At 45.9% G+C, this 21,276-nt stretch overlaps 1 protein-coding gene across 4 annotated transcripts in view; it reads right to left on the minus strand.

The window, feature by feature from the left end:
- The window catches only part of sh2d3ca (SH2 domain containing 3Ca), an 84,371-nt gene that overhangs the window by 14,238 nt on the left and 48,857 nt on the right, over positions 1-21,276 (minus strand). For all 4 annotated transcript variants that reach the window (XM_064942090.1, XM_064942091.1, XM_064942092.1 and 1 more), the window contains 6 exons: positions 9,552-9,680; positions 6,487-6,639; positions 3,003-3,280; positions 2,031-2,158; positions 1,252-1,793; positions 700-815 (listed from right to left, as the gene is read on the minus strand). In XM_064942090.1, coding sequence (XP_064798162.1) covers positions 700-815; positions 1,252-1,793; positions 2,031-2,158; positions 3,003-3,280; positions 6,487-6,639; positions 9,552-9,680 — 1,346 coding nt within the window. The remainder of the gene's footprint in view (positions 1-699; positions 816-1,251; positions 1,794-2,030; positions 2,159-3,002; positions 3,281-6,486; positions 6,640-9,551; positions 9,681-21,276) is intronic.

The following is a 21,276-nucleotide window of genomic DNA, read 5'->3' on the forward strand; positions in this document are numbered from 1 at the left end:
TATTTATTGCATTTTCCTTTTCCAAATGGGCGGTAATTTAGAATTCATAAGATACTGTATTTACGATAGCACAGCTTCTTCCCTTTCTTCCTCAGTCTTCCCGCTCTTTCACTCAAACCCAGCCCTTCTCTTTTGTGTAACAAGCTGTCATATCTGTTCCTCCCGCTAGGGACGTTTTCCTTTATGATGTAATTTGTAATCAAGTTATGATTTAATTATGTGTATGTGTAATTCTGTGTGATTAGTTAGGTATTTAGTAAATAAATAAACCCAATTTTGTATTGCTGATTCAACTTGTTAGCCAGGGTTCGTGCAGATAACTAAGAATTTACAACTTTCAGATGAGACTGAATTAAGATGACGATTAATATTGACTGCTATTGATGTAAAATATGACTAGGTCTTTAAGAGTTTATTTGGAAGATAACAGCTCTATAAATATTATTTTGTGGTGCCCGACTCTCTAGTTAATTATATATACATGATTAGCTCAATCAGGTAACATTAATTACGGAGAAATAATTTTATAGAATAGCATATCATATCACTTAATCCGGCATAGCCAAAGACACGACAATGTCTACATCCCAGTTCAACCCTAGCCTCAATCACAACCCTAACCCTAACTTCATGTCTTCATCCCAGTTCAACCCTAGCCTCAACCACAACCCTACATATTATATTAATATTAACCCTTACCTCTCCAGTAGGTCCAGTCTCAGCTGATGTCCGTGAGGTAGAGTCAAAAGCTCAAGTCCTGAACCTACTCCCATCATCCTCTGCATCTCCTTGGTAACGCCCAGTATCCTTGCCACCTGGAGACAGACAGAAGGAGGAAGCACAACATAGAGGGAAGGAGTGAGTGAAGGAAGCAGAGAGGTCGGGAAGGATAGGAGAGGTGAGAGAGAGGAGATAGGAAGGGTTTATTGTCATTTCTATCTTAATGTATTCATGGTCACTGCAAAATGTGGTTAATTGGCTCTTAAATCAAATTCAAATAATGAGTTGAGTAAATAGTGTTGAGAGTAGCATAGTCGTCCCTGTATTAACCTCAGGTTGCTCTCTGCTGCTCTACCATTAACAGGAGTTAATTGAGCAACACTCTGTGACGGAGTAGTGTGGCTGACCGTAGGGGATTAGTGACATCACTGAGTTACGTTCAGGGGTCCAAGGTGCACAGTGCCAGAATGCTGCTCTTATAACCCTATTCAAAGTCCTATGGGTCCATACTGTATGCAAGTGTGTCCATACCGTGCAGTCGGCCATTGTGATGTGTTTAGCAGCCGTCCTAGCGTCCACTTCAGCCAACAACTCCTTGACTCTCTTCAGCACGCTCATCTCCAAGGGCTTGTTCTCCTGGGGGATCAGGGGCGACAGGTACTTCCCTGGTCTGAAGGAGGAGGCAGTCTCCACCAGGGGGGCACTGAATGCCTCTCCCCCAGCCCCTGCTCCGTTCTCCCTCCCTGGGGCAGGCCCTCGGCCCTCCTCCACACGCAGCCGCTCCACGTAGCTCTTAACTGGAGGCGTGGGGGGCATACCAGCGGCACATGGAGCCCCGGGACATGGGGCCGGGGAGGGCCTGAGGTCGCAGTAGCTTCCCTCTGTTCCAGAGCCCCCTGCTGGGGCTGGGCAGGAGCAGTGGGCCGGGGTGGAGTGGGAGCTGGCAGCTAGCATGTCGGGTAGGTTGTTGTTGGAGCCAGGGCTGAGCTGGGGCTCGCTGGAGCGTCTCAGGACTGGTGAGGGGGGAACCACTGCCAGAACTCTACCCCCTGACTGGGTTCTGTGTCTGTGGACTGGGGAGATAAGCAGGGGGTTACACACATGTATTTTATATTCAATATGAGGGTTCAATTCGTAATGTTTTTGTTTAGCTGTGCTTGATTGAGCTCGCCTGGGGGCAATGGAGCTAATGGAATTGTCTCAAAAGTGCAAACCCTACTCATTTTACACCGTAGACAGGCATGCTCAATCAAATGCACCACAGCACCACCTTGTAAAATAATCTGCATCTCCATGACAGAAACACTCACTGTGGCTGTATGCTGGGGAGAGAGGTGTTTCTCCTACAGGAGACAGGGGACAGCGATACTCCTGGATCTGATCCATACTCACGGCACAGTTCCTCATCGCATCCTTGTGGTTGTGAATAGTAGAAGGGCTGCAAAACACAAACCAACACAGTCATTTCCAATTGTTTTGTAATGTGGCTGGGTTCCCATGAACCGTGTGAGAGATGTCACAGGATTATTTTGATTTGATTAATTGCCCCAAAAGTCTATATTTTAACTTAAGTGCCAGATAAATTTTTTCCCCTTATTGGTCTTCTAAGAAGAGGTGAAACACAGGTCAACCTTATCCTTGTCCCAGATCTGTTTAAGCTGCATGGCCACATGGTCACTGTCATGTCATGTTTGGCAGGACAATGACCATACGAGTTGACAAGGTTTGATTTGAAGGAAGCACAAACAGATCTGTGACCAGGCTAAGCTTGACCTCTCAGCTTGACCTCGGGTTGCTGTGCCGAGGAGGAGGAAACAGACAGTCATGCGTTATAAGGATGTGCAGACAGTTCAGTGTCAGAGTGACCGGTGTAGCAACTAGTTTAACACCGAGCCATATTGTACAGAGTCTAAAGCATGGCTCGGATCTAGCATGCTCTCAGTGAATCAGAGGCAGGGGGTGAGAGTGAGAAGGGGTCAGTACTCTGTCATAACACCGGTGTTCTGACCCAAATGGGCTTACACACACCACCTGCACCCCACGACAGCAGCTTTCACTTCTGGCTTTGGTACCACTGGTACGGGTGTAGCTACTGGGACTGGTACTGGGAGAACTGGTGGTTCCACTGGACTGATGGACTCCACATCACTGACCGCACAATAAGAATGAATGGGCAATGAAACATCTGCTTTACAACACTGAGACACACACACACAGTGAACAAGAATGTCGTAGAAGAAAAAGAGAATATAACAATGATACCATGTCAGTCTGTCTCTCACCTGTGAGGTATCAGCTTCTCTGTGGTCAATCCGTCGTTCATGGTTACGCTCCGCCTCTTGATGTACGCTCCTCTCTGACTGGATGGTGAGTGGGCCAGGCTGTGCCTGCTATTGGCTAAGGCAAATGTGGCCTCCAGGTAGCGCAGGGGTAGGGTGCGTATGATTGGACAGTAGATCTGGGCTCCACTGGGCTGGGAGACAGGCCGCCTGCCGGCCACATAGAACCTCACCAGTTCAGGTATGGAGTCGAAGCTGTCCGTCTCTAACAGGTACTGGACCTTAAGATAAAATAAGAAACACTTAGTTGTCAAATCACTGAAACACAATCACAAGGACAAAAAGACGAAGACCAACAATATAAGGAGTAAAATCAGATAGCAGCATAAAACGGCAACAGTCAACAGTTCATATACAATAATCAATAGATCATAAAAATATATAAATAGTTTATCCATAGTCACCTTACTCACTAGACTTGTCATTAAATCTTTAAGGCCCGGTGCAGTCAAAAACTAGATTTTCCTGTGTTTTATACACTTACCGGTCAAGAGTTTTAGAAACACCTACTCATTCAAGGGTTTTTCTTTATTTGTACTATTTTCTACATTGTAGAATAATAGTGAATACATCAAAACTATGAAATAACACATATAGAATCATGTAGTAACCAAAAAGGTGTTAAACAAATCAAAATACATTTAATATTTCAGAATCTTTAAATAGCCACCCTTTGCCTTGATGACAGCTTTGCACACTTTTGACATTCTCTCAACCAGCTTCGCCTGGAATGCGTTTCCAACAGTCTTGAAGGAGTTCCCACATATGCTGAGCACTTGTTGGCTGCTTTTCCTTCACTCTGCAGTCCAACTCATCCCAAACCATCTCAATTTGCCTGAGGTCAGGGCATTGTGGAGGCCAAGTCATCTGATGCAGCACTCCATCACTCTCCTTCTTGGTCAGATAGCCCTTACACAGCCTGGAGGTGTGTTGTGTCATTGTCCTGTTGGAAACCAAATGATAGGATGGCTTTTCGTTGCAGAATGCTGTGGTAGCCATGCTGGTTAAATTCCTTGAATTCTAAATAAATCAGACAGTGTCACCAGCAAAGCACCCCCACTCCATAACACCTCCTCCTCCAAGCTGTACGTTGGGAAAAACACACGAGGAGATCATCTGTTCTCACAAGGACAAGGCAGTTGGAACCAAAAGTCTCAAATTTGTACTCTAGGCCAAAGGACAAATTTCCACCGGTGTAATGTCCATTGCTTGTGTTTCTTGGCCCAAGCAAGTCTCTTCTTCTTATTGGTGTCCTTTAGTAGTAATTTCTTTGCAGCAATTCAACCATGAAGGCCTGATTCACACAGTCTCCTCTGTACTGTTGATGTTGAGATGTGTCTGTTACTTGAACTCTGTGAAGCATTTATTTGGGCTGCCATTTCTGAGGCTGGTTACTCTAATGAACTTATCCTCTGCAGCAGAAGTAACTCTGGGTCTTCCATTCCTGTGGCGGTCCTCATGAGAGCCAGTTTCATCATAGCACTTGATGGTTTTTGCGACTGCATTTGAAATGTTCCGTATTGACTGACCTTCATGTCTTAAAGTAATAATGGACTGTCGTTTCTCTTTGCTTATTTGAGCTGTTCTTACTATAATATGGACTTTAACCAATTAGGGCTATCTTCTGTATACCTCCCTACCCTGTCACAACACAACTGATTGGCTCAAACGCATTAAGAAGGAAAGAAATTTGACAAATGAACTTTTAAGAAGGCACACCTGTTAATTGAAATGCATTCCAGGTGACTACCTCATGAAGCTGGTTGAGAGAATGCCAAGTGTGCAAAGCTGTCATGAAGGCAAAGGGTGGCTATTTGAATATTCTGAAATATTAAATATATTTTGGTTTGTTAAACACTTTTTTGGTTACTACATGATTCCATATCTGTTATTTCATGGTTGTGATGTCTTCACTAATATTCTACAATGTAAAAAAAAATAGTACAAATAAAGAAAAACCCTTGAATGAGTAGGTGTTATAAAACTTTTGACCGGTATTTCCACATTGAGGTTGGAATAAAAGTATGAAATTGTGAACATTATGATAATGCCCTTTTAGTGTAAGAGCTGTTTGAAAAGCCTGTTTTGGTGGGACGGAGTTTTGGCCGGCCTGGTGACCGGTATTTGTTATTTAAAATACTTTTTTTCTGTGTATTTGAATATGTTTATATGGCCTAAATCTGCAGATAACCTCAACACAGCCATTTCTAAATCCTCCAACATTGTCTCCCACTAACATTTGCACAGGATCACCTGAAAGGGAAGAATTGTCTCCCAACCAGCCACTGTCACAAGGTGGAACTCAACCGAAAATGATTCTCTCAATGCGGATGAAGGAAAGCATAACACACTGTCACCAAGCTCTCCATGCACAAGAAGTATGTCAGTGCTGATGCTGTGGACATCCTAACCCCCTTTGAGGTTGCCACAGATTGTGTGCAAGGATCTGATATCGTCACAGCCAGCTACATCATTCCATGCATCAGAGGACTGACTAAACATCTCACCAATTGGTTCACCAGGTCGAACAAAAAGCGTGTCAAAAACCTGAAAGAAGTAGTTGAGAAGTGCCTGACTGTTTATGAGCAGAAGAAGCCGCACCAGATTGCCTCAGTCTTGGGTCCCACGCTTTAAACTGGCACAGTGCAATGACACCGAGAAGGCTGCCCTTACGGCAGGACATCAATGATCTGGACACAAAGTTCACCAGCACAACATAGGATGTCCCACACAGTGAGCCATCACCACCAACAAAAGTCGCTTGGACACACTGTTCGGTTGCATGGAACAACCACAGAATAGAGAAATTGATGATTACCTCATCACCCCATATCTTCCATCGAGCTGATCCCCTGACATTCTGGAAGACACAGTCACACACGCCCAACACTGAGCAGAGTTGCTGCTGTGTACCTACATGTCCGAGCATCATCCGAAGCCGTGGAGCAGCTTTTCAGCATGGGGGGTGTGTGTGTGTGTGTGTGTGTGTGTGTGTGTGTGTGTGTGTGTATCTTCAGAACAGATCGCTACTCAATGTCTGATGAGCTTTTTGAAACTGATGTTTTTTTTAAATATAACATGGCATCTTGTCCTCTTTTATGAGACACCAATGTAAAGTATGGGCTGCATATTGTGATTAAACAGTGAAACAAGACCTATATAATTGTAAATAGTTTGTTATTTCAAATAAAATAAAATAAAATATTTATTAGAAAATACTGTCTTTCAAACACTTCCAATGATATGTATTTGAAGGAATTGTAAATCCATAACAATACTTTTCAAATAGTATTTTCAAATTTACATGTTCAGCAACTTGTTTTTTTCAAATACATTTGATTTAAATACTTGTTTTGAAATGTATTGAAAAGTCATTCAAATACCTGAAATAGTACATGAACCCAGGTCTGCCAGTTACAACACATACCTTCGACTCAGTGCTGGACTTGACCAGGACCTTGGTGATCTTGAAATGCAGAACCTCGTGGTTCCAGCGGGTCGTTAGGACGTAGTCGCCCGTGTTAATCAGCGAATCACGGATCAGGAAATCCCCGTTCTGCAGGACGACAGTCTCCGACAGCTGGAGGTTGACAGGAAGGAATTAGGAGGGTTATTTCATAACATTGTTAAAGTTATTATAACATTGCTAGATTGCTATGAGGGACATAACATTGTTATAGTGACATTTTTAGAAGACTGTTTTATCTACAGTTGAAGTCAGAATTTTGCATACACCTTAGCCAAATACATTTAAACTCAGTTTTTCACAATTTCTGACATTTAATCCTAGTTAAAATTCCCTGTTTTAGGTCAGTTAGGTTCACCACTTTATTTTAAGAATGTGAAATGTCAGAATAATAGTAGAGAGAATGATTTATTTCAGCTTTTCTTTCTTTCATCACAGTCCCAGTGGGTCAGAAGTTTACATACATATGTCACGCCCTGACTGTAGAGAGCCTGTTTATTTCTCTATTTGGTTAGGTCAGGGTGTGATTTGGGTGGGCATTCTAGTTTTCTATTTCTTTGTTGGCCGGGTATGGTTCCCAATCAGAGGCAGCTGTCTATCGTTGTCTCTGATTGGGAATCATACTTTGGCAGCCTGTTTTCCACCTGAAATCTTGTTTTTGCACAGTAGCTGTCTAGCCCTGCAGAACTTGACGTTAATTTAATAATGAAACACCAACAAAATATAAACTATCATGAACACTTTCCACGCTGTGCTTTGGTCTCATTCATTCCACGACGGACGGAACAATACACTCAATTAGCATTTGGTAGCATTGCCTTTAAATTGTTTAACGTTTCAGGTAGCCTTCCACAAGCTTCCCACTAAATGTTGGGTAAATTTTGGCCCATTCCTCCTGACAGAGCTGGTGTAACTGAGTCAGGTTTATAGGCCTCCTTGCTCGCACATACTTTTTCAGTTCTGCACACACATTTTCTATAGGATTGATGTCAGGGCTTTGTGATGGCCCCTCCAATACATTGACTTTAATGTCCTTTAACCATTTTGCCACAACTTTGGAAGTATGCTTGGGGTCATTGTCCATTTGGAAGACCCCTTTGCGACCAAGCTTTAACTGGTGTTGCTTCAATATATCTGCATAATTTTTCTCCCTCATGATGCCATCTATTTTGTGAAGTACACCAGTCCCTCCTGCAGCAAAGCACCTCCACAACATGATGCTGCCACCCCCGTGCTTCACGGTTGGGATGTTGTCTTCGGCTTGCAAGCCTCCCCCTTTCCCCCCCAAACATAACGATGGTCATTATGGCCAAACAGTTCTATTTTTGTTTCATCAGACCAGAGGACATTTCTTCAAAAAGTACGATCTTTGTCCCCATGTGCAGTTGCAAACCGTAGTCTGGCTTTTTTATGGCGGTTTTGGAGCAGTGGCTACTTCCTTGCTGAGCGGCCTTTCAGGTTATGTCAATATAGGACTCGTTTTACTGTGGATATAGATACTTTTGTACTGGTTTCCTCCAGCATCTTCACAAGGTCCTTTGCTGTTCTGGGATTGATTTGCACTTTTCGCACCAAAGTACGTTCATCTCCAGGAGACACGACGTGTCTTCATCCTGAGCGGTATGATGGCTGCGTGGTCCCATGGTGTTTATACTTGCTTACTATTGTTTGTACAGAAGAATGTGGTACCTTCAGGCGTTTGGAAATTGCTCCCAAGGATGAACCAGACTTGTGGAGGTCTACAATTTTTTTTCTGAGGTCTTGGCTGATTTCTATTGATTTTCCCATGATGTCAAGCAAAGAGGCACTGCGTTTGAAGGTACATCCACAGGTACACCTCAAATTGACTCAAATTATGTCAATGAGCCTATCAGAAGCTTTGAATGTCATGACATCATCTTCTGGATTTTTCCAAGCTGTTTAAAAGGCACAGTCAACTTAGTGTATGTAAACTTCTGACCCACTGGAATTGTGATACAGTGAATTATAAGTGAAATAATCTGTCTGTAAACAATTGTTGGAAAAATGACTTGTGTCATGCGCAAAGTAGATGTCCTAACCGACTTGCCAAAACTATAGTTTGTTAACAATTGTGTGGAGTGGTTGAAAACCGAGTTTAAATGACTCCAACCTAAGTGTGTGTAAACATCCAACTTCAACTGTACAACATTGGTACCCTTTATTCTATATGCCTGAAAAGCACACAAAGTGACTCAAAGTCAATGTTAAGCACACATCTAGTGTGGAAACATAGCTTATACACAACTAAGATTTCCTGTGAGAACTGTTATGAAGAGGCATGCTATAATAGGGGACATAGTGAGGAGTACACAATGTCTAAAGGTGTAATTCCGTAGTAAAGCCTTTCTCCATATGGCCAGCAGGGAGCGCTGTTACTACAGGCCAGACCACCACCACCACCACCACCAGCAGGGACAGACAGACACAGACAGGGGTGCTGCTGCTTGCGGCTGGCTGCGTGGGAGCCCATCACCATGGAGACAGTGCATTGTTTTAGCAGTGAGGGTGAGCCACGGGTTCCCCCTGTTCTGTCTGTTTACTCCAGTGTGAATGTAGCATTATGTTAATGTGCTGAAGCATCGCAGACGGAGGGAGGGAGGGAGACAGACTCACAGATGGTTTAACACACACTACAGACAGAAAGCGAGGGAGGAGTGCGGATGGGTGTCAGGAGGACTGTGCGGCCACACCGGTGTGTGTGTGTGTGTGTGTGTGTGTGGAACGTTTCACAAGTTCAGGATTTTGCCGTTTTGTCTAAGACTAAGAGCATATGGAAGGCTGTTCATTATGCAAATGAGTCATTAAGAATGTCACTAAATACTACAGCGGAAGGTATAAGTTGGCAAAGAAATGCACGCATGGGACTTTTATTGTTCATGAAACATCACTAACTAAGAAGACAACAGTATGCACGTAGATAACCACTCTTCTTTGTGTGTGTGTGTGTGTACTCTGTATGTGTACTCTCTGTGTGTGTGTATGTGTGTGTGTGTGTGTGTGTGTACCTCTCGAGGGATGTGTCCATGGTACCAGCCATGGCTCCTGATATCGCTGCTGCAGAGTTTCAGCTCCTCCTCCAGCTCCTTCCGTAGTTTCTCTGGTGGAGACTCCAGCAGGTACTTCTCCTTGGAGAACTATAGGGAACAGGAAACACACCCCTGTGAGACAGCCGCTCACCCCTCAGGCTAGCAGGACAGCAGTGATACTGGTACTATGCACGCACACACACACACACAGTACAATGCAGTACGTGGAATCCAACACTCATTGACCTGATTTCAAAGGTCTGATTTCCCCCATTGTGAAACCTTTCTAAATAAAACTCTTTCTTACGTGTGTGTGTGTAGGCTTACAGTGCTCTGCCTGTCTTTAAAATTTCTGTTATATAGTAATCTATGACCTAACATTCTCCATTCCTACGCACACGAACACAGCACAGCGTAACTCACGCACCACAGTCCCACCAACAACCGTAGTTACACAATCAGAATGCAAGACTTTACAGTATTTCACATTTCAACAGTACTGTTCTAAGGTTACGTTGAAACCACCATGACGACAAAGACATTTACATTCGAGTCCAGATCTATGAGGAAATACGCGGCCAGGGAAGACAGAGAGAGGGTCAGAGTGAGAGAGGAACTGAAAGAGAGAGACAGTGAGTGGGAGATGAGAGAGAGAAGGGGGAAAGAGAGTGAGTCAGAGAGACACAGAGAGCGAGAGAGAGATGAGATAGAGAGGAATAAACACACTGACAGCATCTCTATACTACCAGTAGAGGCACAACCACCAAAACAAACAATAACAACACGGTCTCTATGGACACAGGGATGAGATGCTAAATGGAAAGATATGACGTTATCTGACACCCACTGGGAGTAAACACTATCCAAGTACACTTCTACAGGTGTAGGATCTTAATTTGATCACCCTTTTGTTACAGGGATTATTCCTGTAGTGTGTTTGAGTTTTAAAAAGGGTTCTAAAGTTTGCCATTTCCACTTTGACATTTCAGAAACTGTAACAATGTCACGGCCGTTAAAAGAAGAGGGAGTGGACCAAAGCGCACCGTGGTAAGTGTTCATGATTTTTTTTTTAAACACTTGAACAAAATAACAACGAACAGTTCTGTCAGGTGCAGAAAAACAAAACAAAAAATAACTACCCACAAAACACAGATGGGAAAAAGCTGCCTCAGTATGATTCTCAATCAGAGACAACGATAGACAGCTGCCTCTGATTGAAAACCACACCCGGCCAAACACAAGGAAATAGAAAACATAGAAATAAAGAAACTAGAATACCCACCCTAGTCACACCCTGGCCTAACCAAAATAGAGAATAAAACCCTCTCTATGGCCAGAGCGTGACAGTACCCTCCCCCAAAGGTGCGGACTCCGGCCGCAAAACCTGACTCTAAAGGGGAGGGTCCGGGTGGGCCTCCTTTACGGCGGCGGCTCTGGTGAGGGACGTAGACCCCCCTCCGGGCTCACCAGGATGCACCTTGGTCCACTTCCTTCAACAGCCGTGACAGAACTACCCACCACCAACGGACCAAGCAGCATGGTAAGGAGGAGCAGCGTGTAATGGACTCCTGGAGTCTGCACCTTTGGGGGAGGGTACTGTCACACCCTGGCCATAGAGAGGGTTTTATTCTCTATTTTGGTTAGGCCAGGATGTGACTAGGGTGGGCATTCTAGTTTCTTTATTTCTATGTTTTCTATTTCGTTGTGTTTGGCCGGGTGTGGTTCTCAATCAGGGACAGCTGTCTATCGTTGTCTCTGATTGAGAACCATACTTACGTAGCCCTTTTTTCCACCTGTCTTTGTGGGAAGTTGACTTTTGTTTGTGGCACATAGCTTCACGGTTGTTTTCGCATTTGTTGTTTTGTTGAAGTCATTTTTTATAATAAAAGAAAATGTACGCTCAAAATGCTGCACCTTGGTCCACTTCCTTCAACAGGCGTGACAAACAATCCCTACAAAAAATGTCCATTAATTATAATCCATGTAAATATTCACATTTCCTGTTGCTGCAGGATTATTTTCCTACCGTAGAAAATCAAGATCCTACATCTGTACAAGAAAGATTTTTGACTACAAGTGAGACTATCATTGGAAGTACTGCATCTCTTTGCGTGCGTGTGTGTCCGTCCATCCATCGATCAGTGAAGCTGTCTATCTGTCTGTATGAGTGAGAGAAAGAGATGAGGGGCTCCAGAAGGCAGACAATCAATACCATATCGCCCCGGGTCACTGTATGCTTCTGGTCACCTGCCCCCTTCTCTCCTCTGAGATAAGTTGATTAAACCCCCACTTTCTACTTCACCTCCTCCTCCTGAGCTTCTCTTTCGCCTCTCCTCCTCTAGGGAAGGATGGAGGGATGGAGGAGGGCAGGAAAACCGCAGCAGTTTCCACTCAGATTAGATTTGACGTCACGTTTCTGAAGTGAAGTGGGCGTGAAGTGTGTGTCTGTGTGAAAGGGATTCTGGGCAATAAAAGAGCAGCAGGGTCAAGTGTGGAGTTATTGCTTTTCCTCGTCTCTGTGGTGACCCAGGAGAGACTAGCCCTGCTGCTGCTGAGCTGACGGACCATCCTGTAATTGGGTTTTACAGTAGACACATACTGTGTGTGTGTGTGTGTGTGTGTGTGTGTGTGTGTGTGTGTGTGTGTGTGTGTGTGTGTGTGTGAGTAGGTGGTGGGCAAATTGGAATAGCCAGGCTCTCTATGATATGACTGAGACCAGAGAGGGAGACAGACCGACTGACAAACTGAGAGCGACAGAGGGAAAGAGGGGCAGAAAGAGAGAAAGAGTCAGAGGGACCAGGATGTGTGTGAGAGAGAAACAGTGTTTCAAACTTTTTCTCTTCCGACTCCCAAAGAGGGGTGGTACACCCATCCAACCTCTGGCTGAGCCCCATGTTCTGTGGCCCAGTTACAGTGCCTCCCTGGTGGGTTGGAATAACAGCCTCACACTCCTGACTTTCCTGGAAAGCACAAACCCAAGACTTTTTTGTTAATGCAACATCAGAGAGACACAGACAGACACAGACAGTGAGAGAGAGAAGTAGAGAATAGCCAGGTGACATTCATTGATACAGGATGGGTAGAGGGAGAGAGAGAGTAATAGAGGAAGTACAATGGAGTGCGAAAGACTATGCCATTCATCTAACCCCCCCGTACTGCAGCCTTGGTTGCTATGGAAACGTCTCATTGTGTGTGAAGAGGCCAGGTGCCGGGCGATGTACAGTGAGTGCAGCATTCCTGGCTCCAACAGCACGCAGCTGGGAGTCTTGAGACACACACACACACACACACACACACACACACACACACAGTCCTCATGTATATAAGATGTTAAACACAGCAGCTCATTCACCTCAATATTGAGCCATTAGCTTTGGCTGGCTTACTGTAACACTCTAACCATACAGTAATATCTACTGTACATACTAGAGGTCGACCGATTATGATTTTTCAACGCCGATACCGATTATTGGACGCCCAAAAAAAAGCCGATGCCGATTAATCGGCCGATTAATTTAATAAATAAATAATAATAATATATATATATATATATATATTATTATTATTATTTTTTACATGTGTTTGTAATAATGACAATTACAACAATACTGAATTAACACTTATTTTAACTTAATATAATACATCAATAAAATCAATTTAGCCTCAAATAAATAATGAAACATGTTCAATTTGGTTTAAATAATGCAAAAACAAAGTGTTGGAGAAGAAAGTAAAAGTGTAAGAAAGCTAACGTTTCAGTTCCTTGCTCAGAACATGAGAACATATAAAAGCTGGTGGTTCCTTTTAACATGAGTCTTCAATATTCCCAGCTAAGAAGTTTTAGGCTTGAAGTCAGAAACATCGAAAATGCTTGACGCACAATGAAGAGCTGCTGGCAAAACTCAGAAAAGTGCTGTTTGAATGAATGTTTACGCGCCTGCTTCTGCCTACCACCGCTCAGTCAGATACTTGTATGTTTGTATGCTCAGTCAGATTATATGCAACACAGGACATGCTAGATAATATCATCAACCATGTGTAGTTAACTAGTGCGCGTAACAGGCAGTCTCCTTGTGGAGTGCAACGAGAGAGAGGCAGGTAGTTATTGCATTGGACTAGTTAACTGTTAGGTTGCAAGATTGGATCCCCCGGGCTGACAATGTGAAAATCTGTCTTTCTGCCCCTGAACGAGGCAGTTAACCCACCGTTACTAGGCCGTCATTGAAAATAAGAATGTGTTCTTAACTGACTTGCCAAGTTGAATAAAGATTAAATAAAGGTGTAAAAATATAATAACAATAAAATGTAAAAAATAATACAAATAAAATTTAAAAAATCGTCAAATCGGCGCACGAAAATACCGATTTCCGATTGTAAAGAAAAGTTGAAATCAGCCCAAAATAATCGCCCATTCCGATTAATTGGTCGACCTCTAGTACATACCACTACCAATACATCACATTGGAGGTAAAAAACAACGGACTACAGTGCATACCAACTTCATCATTCTTTTTAAGTTGCTCATTTCGTCTGTGGACTGGAGGCACAGAGGTGTCAGGTTTATTGAAGAGGTGGGATAGTTAGGACAGGGACAGACCGCTGGGTCTTGGTTCTTTTCCCCCAGCTGATTCTGGAGTAGGACATTAGGGGATATGGGGGTTGGGCTGGAGATTGGGTGTGCAACGCAGGGCTAGGGACGGAAGGAGATGGGGGGGGTTAGGGGGTGCAGGTGGGAGATACGGGGGTTAGCTGAGGATGGATGGGGGTGCAGGTGGAGGGTTGGACTGTGTCCCTGCACTCTCTGATGTTATGAATAATAACACCGGATGATCCATCACCTCATTTACCCAGACACCTACTACCCTCCCACTTCCTCAATGCTGACCAATCAAATCGCACCAACTAATGACATCCCCCACTCCCTCCAGCAGATCACCAAACCAGAGGTGGCGTTACCATCAGTCAAAATCACAGAAATTTCGACTGGATCCAAAATACATACAATCTACCAGGCGCAATCTACCAAATGCAATCTACTACCAAAAAAAACAAACCCCCTCTCTGGCCCAAATGGTACAATGCAAAGCAAGGAATAAGGGATGCACGGAAACAGACATGAAGTGTTCTTAGATCCAAACCCATGATAGAATGTAGAGCCTTTCTCTTTCAGCTTCCCCCTGCCCCTACCCCAGCCCCGTTGCTATGGTAGCAGCCTGAGATTGGGGGACCCCACCTCCTCCCCATCCGCTGGGCCAGAGCAGAGGTCCCTCTCTGTACCCTCTATCCCTCCCTCCCTCTTTCCATCTGCCCCCCGCTAAGGGGTTTAGGGGCCTGGATTACTGCTGAAAACCCTCCCACCCAACCCTGTCTCCCACCATCTCAGCCGTATCCCATTATTTCACATGCTCCTATCTTACCTGATCTCCTCTCTCTCCTCCTAGTCTCTTAGTCCTAAACACTATCACTCCCCTTCCACAGACTCGCGGTACTATGAGAAGCCACGTCGCAGTGTCAGGAATGTTAAAAGGACATACAAGGCTTAAGTTAGCCTGGCACAGACTGTAACCCAAAGTAAATCCCATAGCTTTAGGATAACCACCAAGCTCATCTGATTCATTTCTCCGGTAACGTCATTCACATACAGTAATTGCGCCATGTAGACGCTTAGCTAAGGAATCGCCAAGGAGCAATGTATGTATCCCTCACCCTCCCTCCTCCTCCTCTCCCGCCAACCAGATATACATCTAGTTACATTGTATGAATTCCATCCTCCAGTCACTCTTCGGTCGACCCCTACTCCTCGTGGGTGTCTAGTCCGACTGTGCCCCCTCTGTAGGGATCACCTCTGCAGGCTATAGTTTACATCCCCTCTGTTGGCTGATATATCTGCAGGCTGGGGTCTGGAGGTGGGACTGATAACTGGGACCTCCGCTGTCAACACCGACTCCACCACACCTACTACTGCTGGTATACACAGACACACAAAGCTACTGGCTTGCGACAGAGTGGCAGAAAAATCCTCATTCCTTTCCTCTGTCATTCCTCTGTCATGCCCTGTCTACCCCCCTTAGGGCTGCTCAGTGCTAGCTCTCAGACACACACACACACACACAAACACACACACACACACACCCCTCTAGAGCGTGTCACTCAGCATGGTCTCAGTGCCTCTACCCCCACACTGACTGACAGCTGGGCCACAGGATATGACACGCTCCTGGACTCCCACTGTGGACCATCCATCTATTCTCTTTTGCTCTCTCTTCCAAACTATTTCCCTCTCTCCATCTCCCTCCCTCTCTCTCTCTCTCTCTCTCTCTCTCTCTGTCTGTCTGTTTGTCTCTTTCCCCCCCACCCCTTCTCTCTCTCTCATCAAAGCCTTCTTTGTCCCACTCTCTGGTTTCTTAATGACAGTTGATTAAGATACTGCACCTGATGGGTGTGATTTATGATGATAAGGAAAAGACAATATTAACTGAGCGGGTAAGAATGAGTTGCTGTGTGTGCCTCCCACCCCACTACCACACACACACAACGTGAGAGAGATACAGAGATGCACTCAGCTCTAATGATTTCGGACTGCAAGTATGTCTCGGAGCGGATTCTCTTCCCCCTGACTCTCAACCTCTGTTTTTACTGTTAAACACGCCTGCAGGGTAGCAGAGTATGTTCAGAGGTAAGGGCGCACACACACACACACACACACACACACACACACACACACACACACACACACACACACACACACACACACACACACACACACACACACACACACACCTCCTCCTGCATCTGGAAACATATTGGTATAGAAAATAGGTAATCTTTAACTCACTCTTTGTGTGCGTCTGTGTGTGTGTGCGTGTGTGCGTGTGTGTGAGTGTGTGTCTGTGTGTGTCCATGCTAGGCAGCCTTGTGACCCTACCAAAAGGGAACAGGTCCTTTTTTGCGTTTAGATAAACTCTTCACAGAGCCAGTCCTGTCAGGGGGAATCAGCCTCTACTCTACAGCCTCCACCCACCCCACAGACCCCACAGTGGGGGTCACTTTGTGTTCCCTCCGCTGACCCCCCCCTTCCATCCTTTCACTGGCCCTGGGGGGCTGCTGGCTGGGGAAAGGCCAGGATTGGAAGATTGGGGGCTGCTGGATGAGACTGAGGCAAGGCCACAATGGGGTCAGGGGCTGGGGAAAGAACAGGGAGGGGGCTTGGGGTTTTGGGACTGGAGGCTCCATCAGGGCATGACTACCCAATTAGGAGAGGACAGCTGAGAGGTTTGACAAAACGCAAGGCTAGAGGTCTCACGCAACACATCTACCATCATCAACCAAGCCCTTTCCTCCCTCCTCCCTATCCGTCTCAGGAGACCCAGCACGACCACACCATCATCAACCAGCACCTACCTACCTAGCCTACTCAGCAGGGCTACACCTGGGAGATACTGCCTTGGTAACCCCTCCCCCTCTATGGTGGCTCCTCCCTCCCTCCCTCCCTCCCTCCCTCCCTCGCCTACTCAGCAGGGCCACACCTGGGAGATACTGCCTTGGTAACCCCTCCCCCTCTATGGTGGCTCCTCCCTCCCTCCCTTCCCTAGCCTATTCAGCAGGGCCACACCTGGGAGACACTGCCTTGGTAACCCCTCCCACTCCATGGTGGCTCCCCCCTCCCTACCTTCCTCCCTCGAAGCTGGTGGAGAGGAGACTGAAAGGGTTAATGTGCACCATCACGCCGGGCTGGGGACGATCCTGCAATGTGCAGTGGGGTGAACTGAAGGGGAAAACATGGCTGGGTGTGGCCAACGCTTTCCTCTGATCTGCTACCCCATGGTCTGGGTCTCCACTAACCAATAACAGTAGACTACATACATGTACAGTCTACCTTGACTCATAACACTACCGTCCGAGGTACAGCTCTCTCCGCGGCACTACAACACGACCTGATAAGACCTCCCTGGTCCTCCATTTACCAACAACATATCTCAACTACCCGACTTCTCTGTAGCACTGAGATAACACGGCCCCGTCTCCTCTACCCAAAACCTTGCTTTGTCACTGCCCAGCCTCCAGCCCCAGCAACAGCCTCCGGTCCACCTCCTCAGTACAGACAGGCAGTGAGTAATCTGCAAGGAACGGCTAGGATGGAGGGAGGGATAGAGGGAGGGCAAATGAAAGGGCACTTGTCTCACTTACCTGCTTCGGGTCTCTCCATTCCTCTGCCTTCTTCTCTCTCTCTCTCTCTCTCTCTCTCTCTGTCTCTCTCTCTCCTTCATCCTCCTCTCTTTCTTCACCTGTCTCTCTATCGCCTCCTTCCCCCATCTATCTTTCCCACCTGCTCCCTGCCTGTCAGTGTGTGTGCTCTGTGAAGCAGCCTGTATCAGAGTGTGTGTGTGTGTGTCTGTGAGTGAGTGTGTGTGCTTGGTGCAGCAGTGAGACTGGTCGGCCCATTACACTGACAAGAACAGGAGCAACACACTGATGACTGGGCTCCGGGGAGAGAAAGGGAGGAGAAAAGGAGAAGGGGGGAGAGGAGGAGGAAGAGGAGGAGGAGAGCGAACAGGCTTACAGGGATACGGGTGGATAATCCACACACCAGAGAAAGAGAAAATTGGCCGGATTAAACCCTGGATGGCTGTCGGCTGAATTTCATTGTTCAGGTCATATGAGGTTCCCAAAAACCCACAAACCTCCTCTGACTGGGATTTATTATATTTTTCCTATTCAGAAAGATTCCCGGTTCACAAATTGGTATGGATTCATTTTGTTTACAGACATATCGACCACAGAAATTATATAACACTCTGCTGGGTGAAAGCATAACCTGCCCGTCTGTGTGAGATGAATATCAAAATAAATGTGTGTTGGCATGTAGGAGTAGTCAGGAATAGACAGTGCTTAAGCCCCTCTCCTCACACACAGAAAAACACACACACACACTGAAAGAATGGCCCATTAATGGCCAGTTTAAAGGCTCTCAAGGGTCAGGGGTCAGGGCCCTGATGGATTGTGGGTCTTGGTGCCTCATCAATACTAACCTGCTTCTGCTCCTTTAGCCCAGCGGTGTCAGTGTGTGGGACGTTTTGTGTGTGTGTATGTGTGTGTGTGTGTGGTGTGTCGGCTGGGAGCCAGAGGCCGAGGCCAGAGGCTATCTGTTACCACGGTGACAAGCGGTAATGTGTTAAGCCGAGGCCATGGGATCTTTTTGTTGTTCTTTATAAATGGAGGCCTTTACACTGTCAGATAAACCACAAGTCCCACGATGCTCCTCTCTCTCCCCATCACCCCAAGGCAGGAGAGGAGGAAGCAGCAGGAGGAAAGAGTCAAGAGGAGCAGAAAGTGTGTGTGTGTGTGTGTGTGCGCGGTGGAGAAATACAGAGATGCTGCATCCCTTCCATTGATTAATCAATAAACGCCAGGCCTGAATTAATTGTTGCTGCCTAAAAGACACAGCGGGCTGGAATTATGAAGATGTGGAAAGCCAATAAAAGATGGGAGATTTCATCTCCTCCCAAAAACAGAGACTTATGTCCCTGATGAGGAGTCAGGAACACATGAGGGATCTGACAGACAGAGACTGAGCAGATGAGACCAGACATTGACTGAACGGACTCCCTTTGATGCTATACAGCCAGACAGACACCAGATCGCTTTCCGTTTTAGACTCAACTCCTTTGTCACCGTCTTACATAGCGTTTATGGCCAGCCTGGAATCCAAACTGAACCGTTTCATGGGGAAGCAAAGGGGCTGGCTAGCCTGGAATCCAAACTGAACCGTTTCATGGTGAAGCAAAGGGGCTGGCTAGCCTGGAATCCAAACTGAACCGTTTCATGGTGAAGCAAAGGGGCTGGCTAGCCTGGAATCCAAACTGAACCATTTCATGGTGAAGCAAAGGAGTTGGCTAGCCTGGAATCCAAACTGAACCGTTTCATGGTGAAGCAAAGGGGCTGGCTAGCCTGGAATCCAAACTGAACCGTTTCATGGTGAAGCAAAGAAGTTGGCTAGCCTGGAATCCAAACTGAACCGTTTCATGGTGAAGCAAAGGGGCTGGCTAGAGACAAATCGGCCTACCACACTATCAGTCTATCATGGGTTCGTACACTTTTTCAGCTTGAAACCCAAATGAGAAATTGACCATCCTCCTGTGACCCAAATCATCCTTTAATGACTCAAATTAAGTCGAAATAGTGTCTATTATAGGTGTATTCTCATAACCCGCAAACCATCTCTCACATGCCCAGGGCCAACTTTGGGTCCCGACCCATAGTTTTATAAACCCTGCTCTAACTTGCTGTATCATTCAATTCAGGGAGACATGTTTTTAAATTTTTAATCTCTAGAGACTCCCTGGTGAAATTAAGGATAAATAGATTGCGAAACACAGATTGAAGGATTGTTTCTGATTCAGACACCGAATGAATGGCTCTACTCAGATGGTCAGTAATATATCCTGCCCCCATCCCCATCCTTCAGAGGAAATTGATGAGAGCATCGTAACAGCATCTCATCCCTCCCTCATCTCATCCCTCATCAAATGACTGACCACTCCCAATCCCAGCCACTGGCTTCAGGCCTGAGGGAAAGCATGGACCAGAGAGAGGAGGAAGGTGCGGAGGGAAAAGAGGGAGAGGACGGAAAGGAAGCGAGAACGGGGGGATGGGCCTGTCACATCAATCATCATCCATCACATCAAACCACAACAGCAGCAGCGGAGAACAGCAGCACGTCTATTGTTGCTTGTACATTAGTCTCGATGCGCCACAACAAAAGACAACAGCAGATACAAAGCAATATGACTTAATATTGGGAGCCCCTGACGGCCTCAGCATTATTTGTAGCTTTGGCTGTAAGTGTTGATATTTGTTATAGTTTTAATAGCTGATCGTCACACCCTTTTATTTTGCTTTTACTTTCAGCTGTGCTTTTATGCTTTTGGTGTGGTCAGGGGCCTTTGTGGGGTGACGGTGTAACCGCCCTCCAGTGCATACAAAAGGCTAACGTTGGAAAAGATGTCCTGTGTGTGTGTATACATGCTGATGAGCACACAGGAAGAGACAGGCAAGCACATGCACAACACGCAGACACACACGCCCACGCCAGTCTAATCGATACCTGGACACACCCTGCGGTGGGACGTTTTGCTTTGTGAGGGCGAAAAGAGGAAAAGCATCAATGTCGCTGACAGGCCGTGGTTCGCCCGGAGTCGACAGTCAGACGCGGACACCCAAACGCTATACAGTCCTCAGTCTGTCAGTACACAAACACAGGGTGACCTATTGACGGGCTTGACGGGTTCTGCACACAGACCAGGGTCATACGAGAGAGCGAGAGAGCGAGAGAGAGAGAGAGAGAGAGAGAAGAGAGAGAGAGACGAGAGAGGAGAGAGAACAGAGAGAGAGATGAGAGAGGAGAGAGAGAGAGACGAGAGAGGAGAGAGAGAGAGACGAGAGAGGAGAGAGAGAGAGAGAGAGAGGTTGGCAGGTAGCCTACTGGTTAGAGTGTTGGGCCAGTAACCGAAAGGTAGCTGGATCAAATCCCCGAGCTGACAGGGTAAAAATCACCCTGAACAATGCATTGAACCCACTGTTCCTAGGCCATCATTGTAAGTAAGAATTTGTTCTTATTAACTGACTTGCCTAGTTAAATAAAGGTTAAAAAAATCATTTTTAAAATATATAAAAGCTGTCATACCTATATGATACATATAAAATA

The sequence above is a fragment of the Oncorhynchus masou genome, chromosome 28, assembly GCF_036934945.1.
Source record: "Oncorhynchus masou masou isolate Uvic2021 chromosome 28, UVic_Omas_1.1, whole genome shotgun sequence".
NCBI lineage: Eukaryota > Metazoa > Chordata > Actinopteri > Salmoniformes > Salmonidae > Oncorhynchus > Oncorhynchus masou.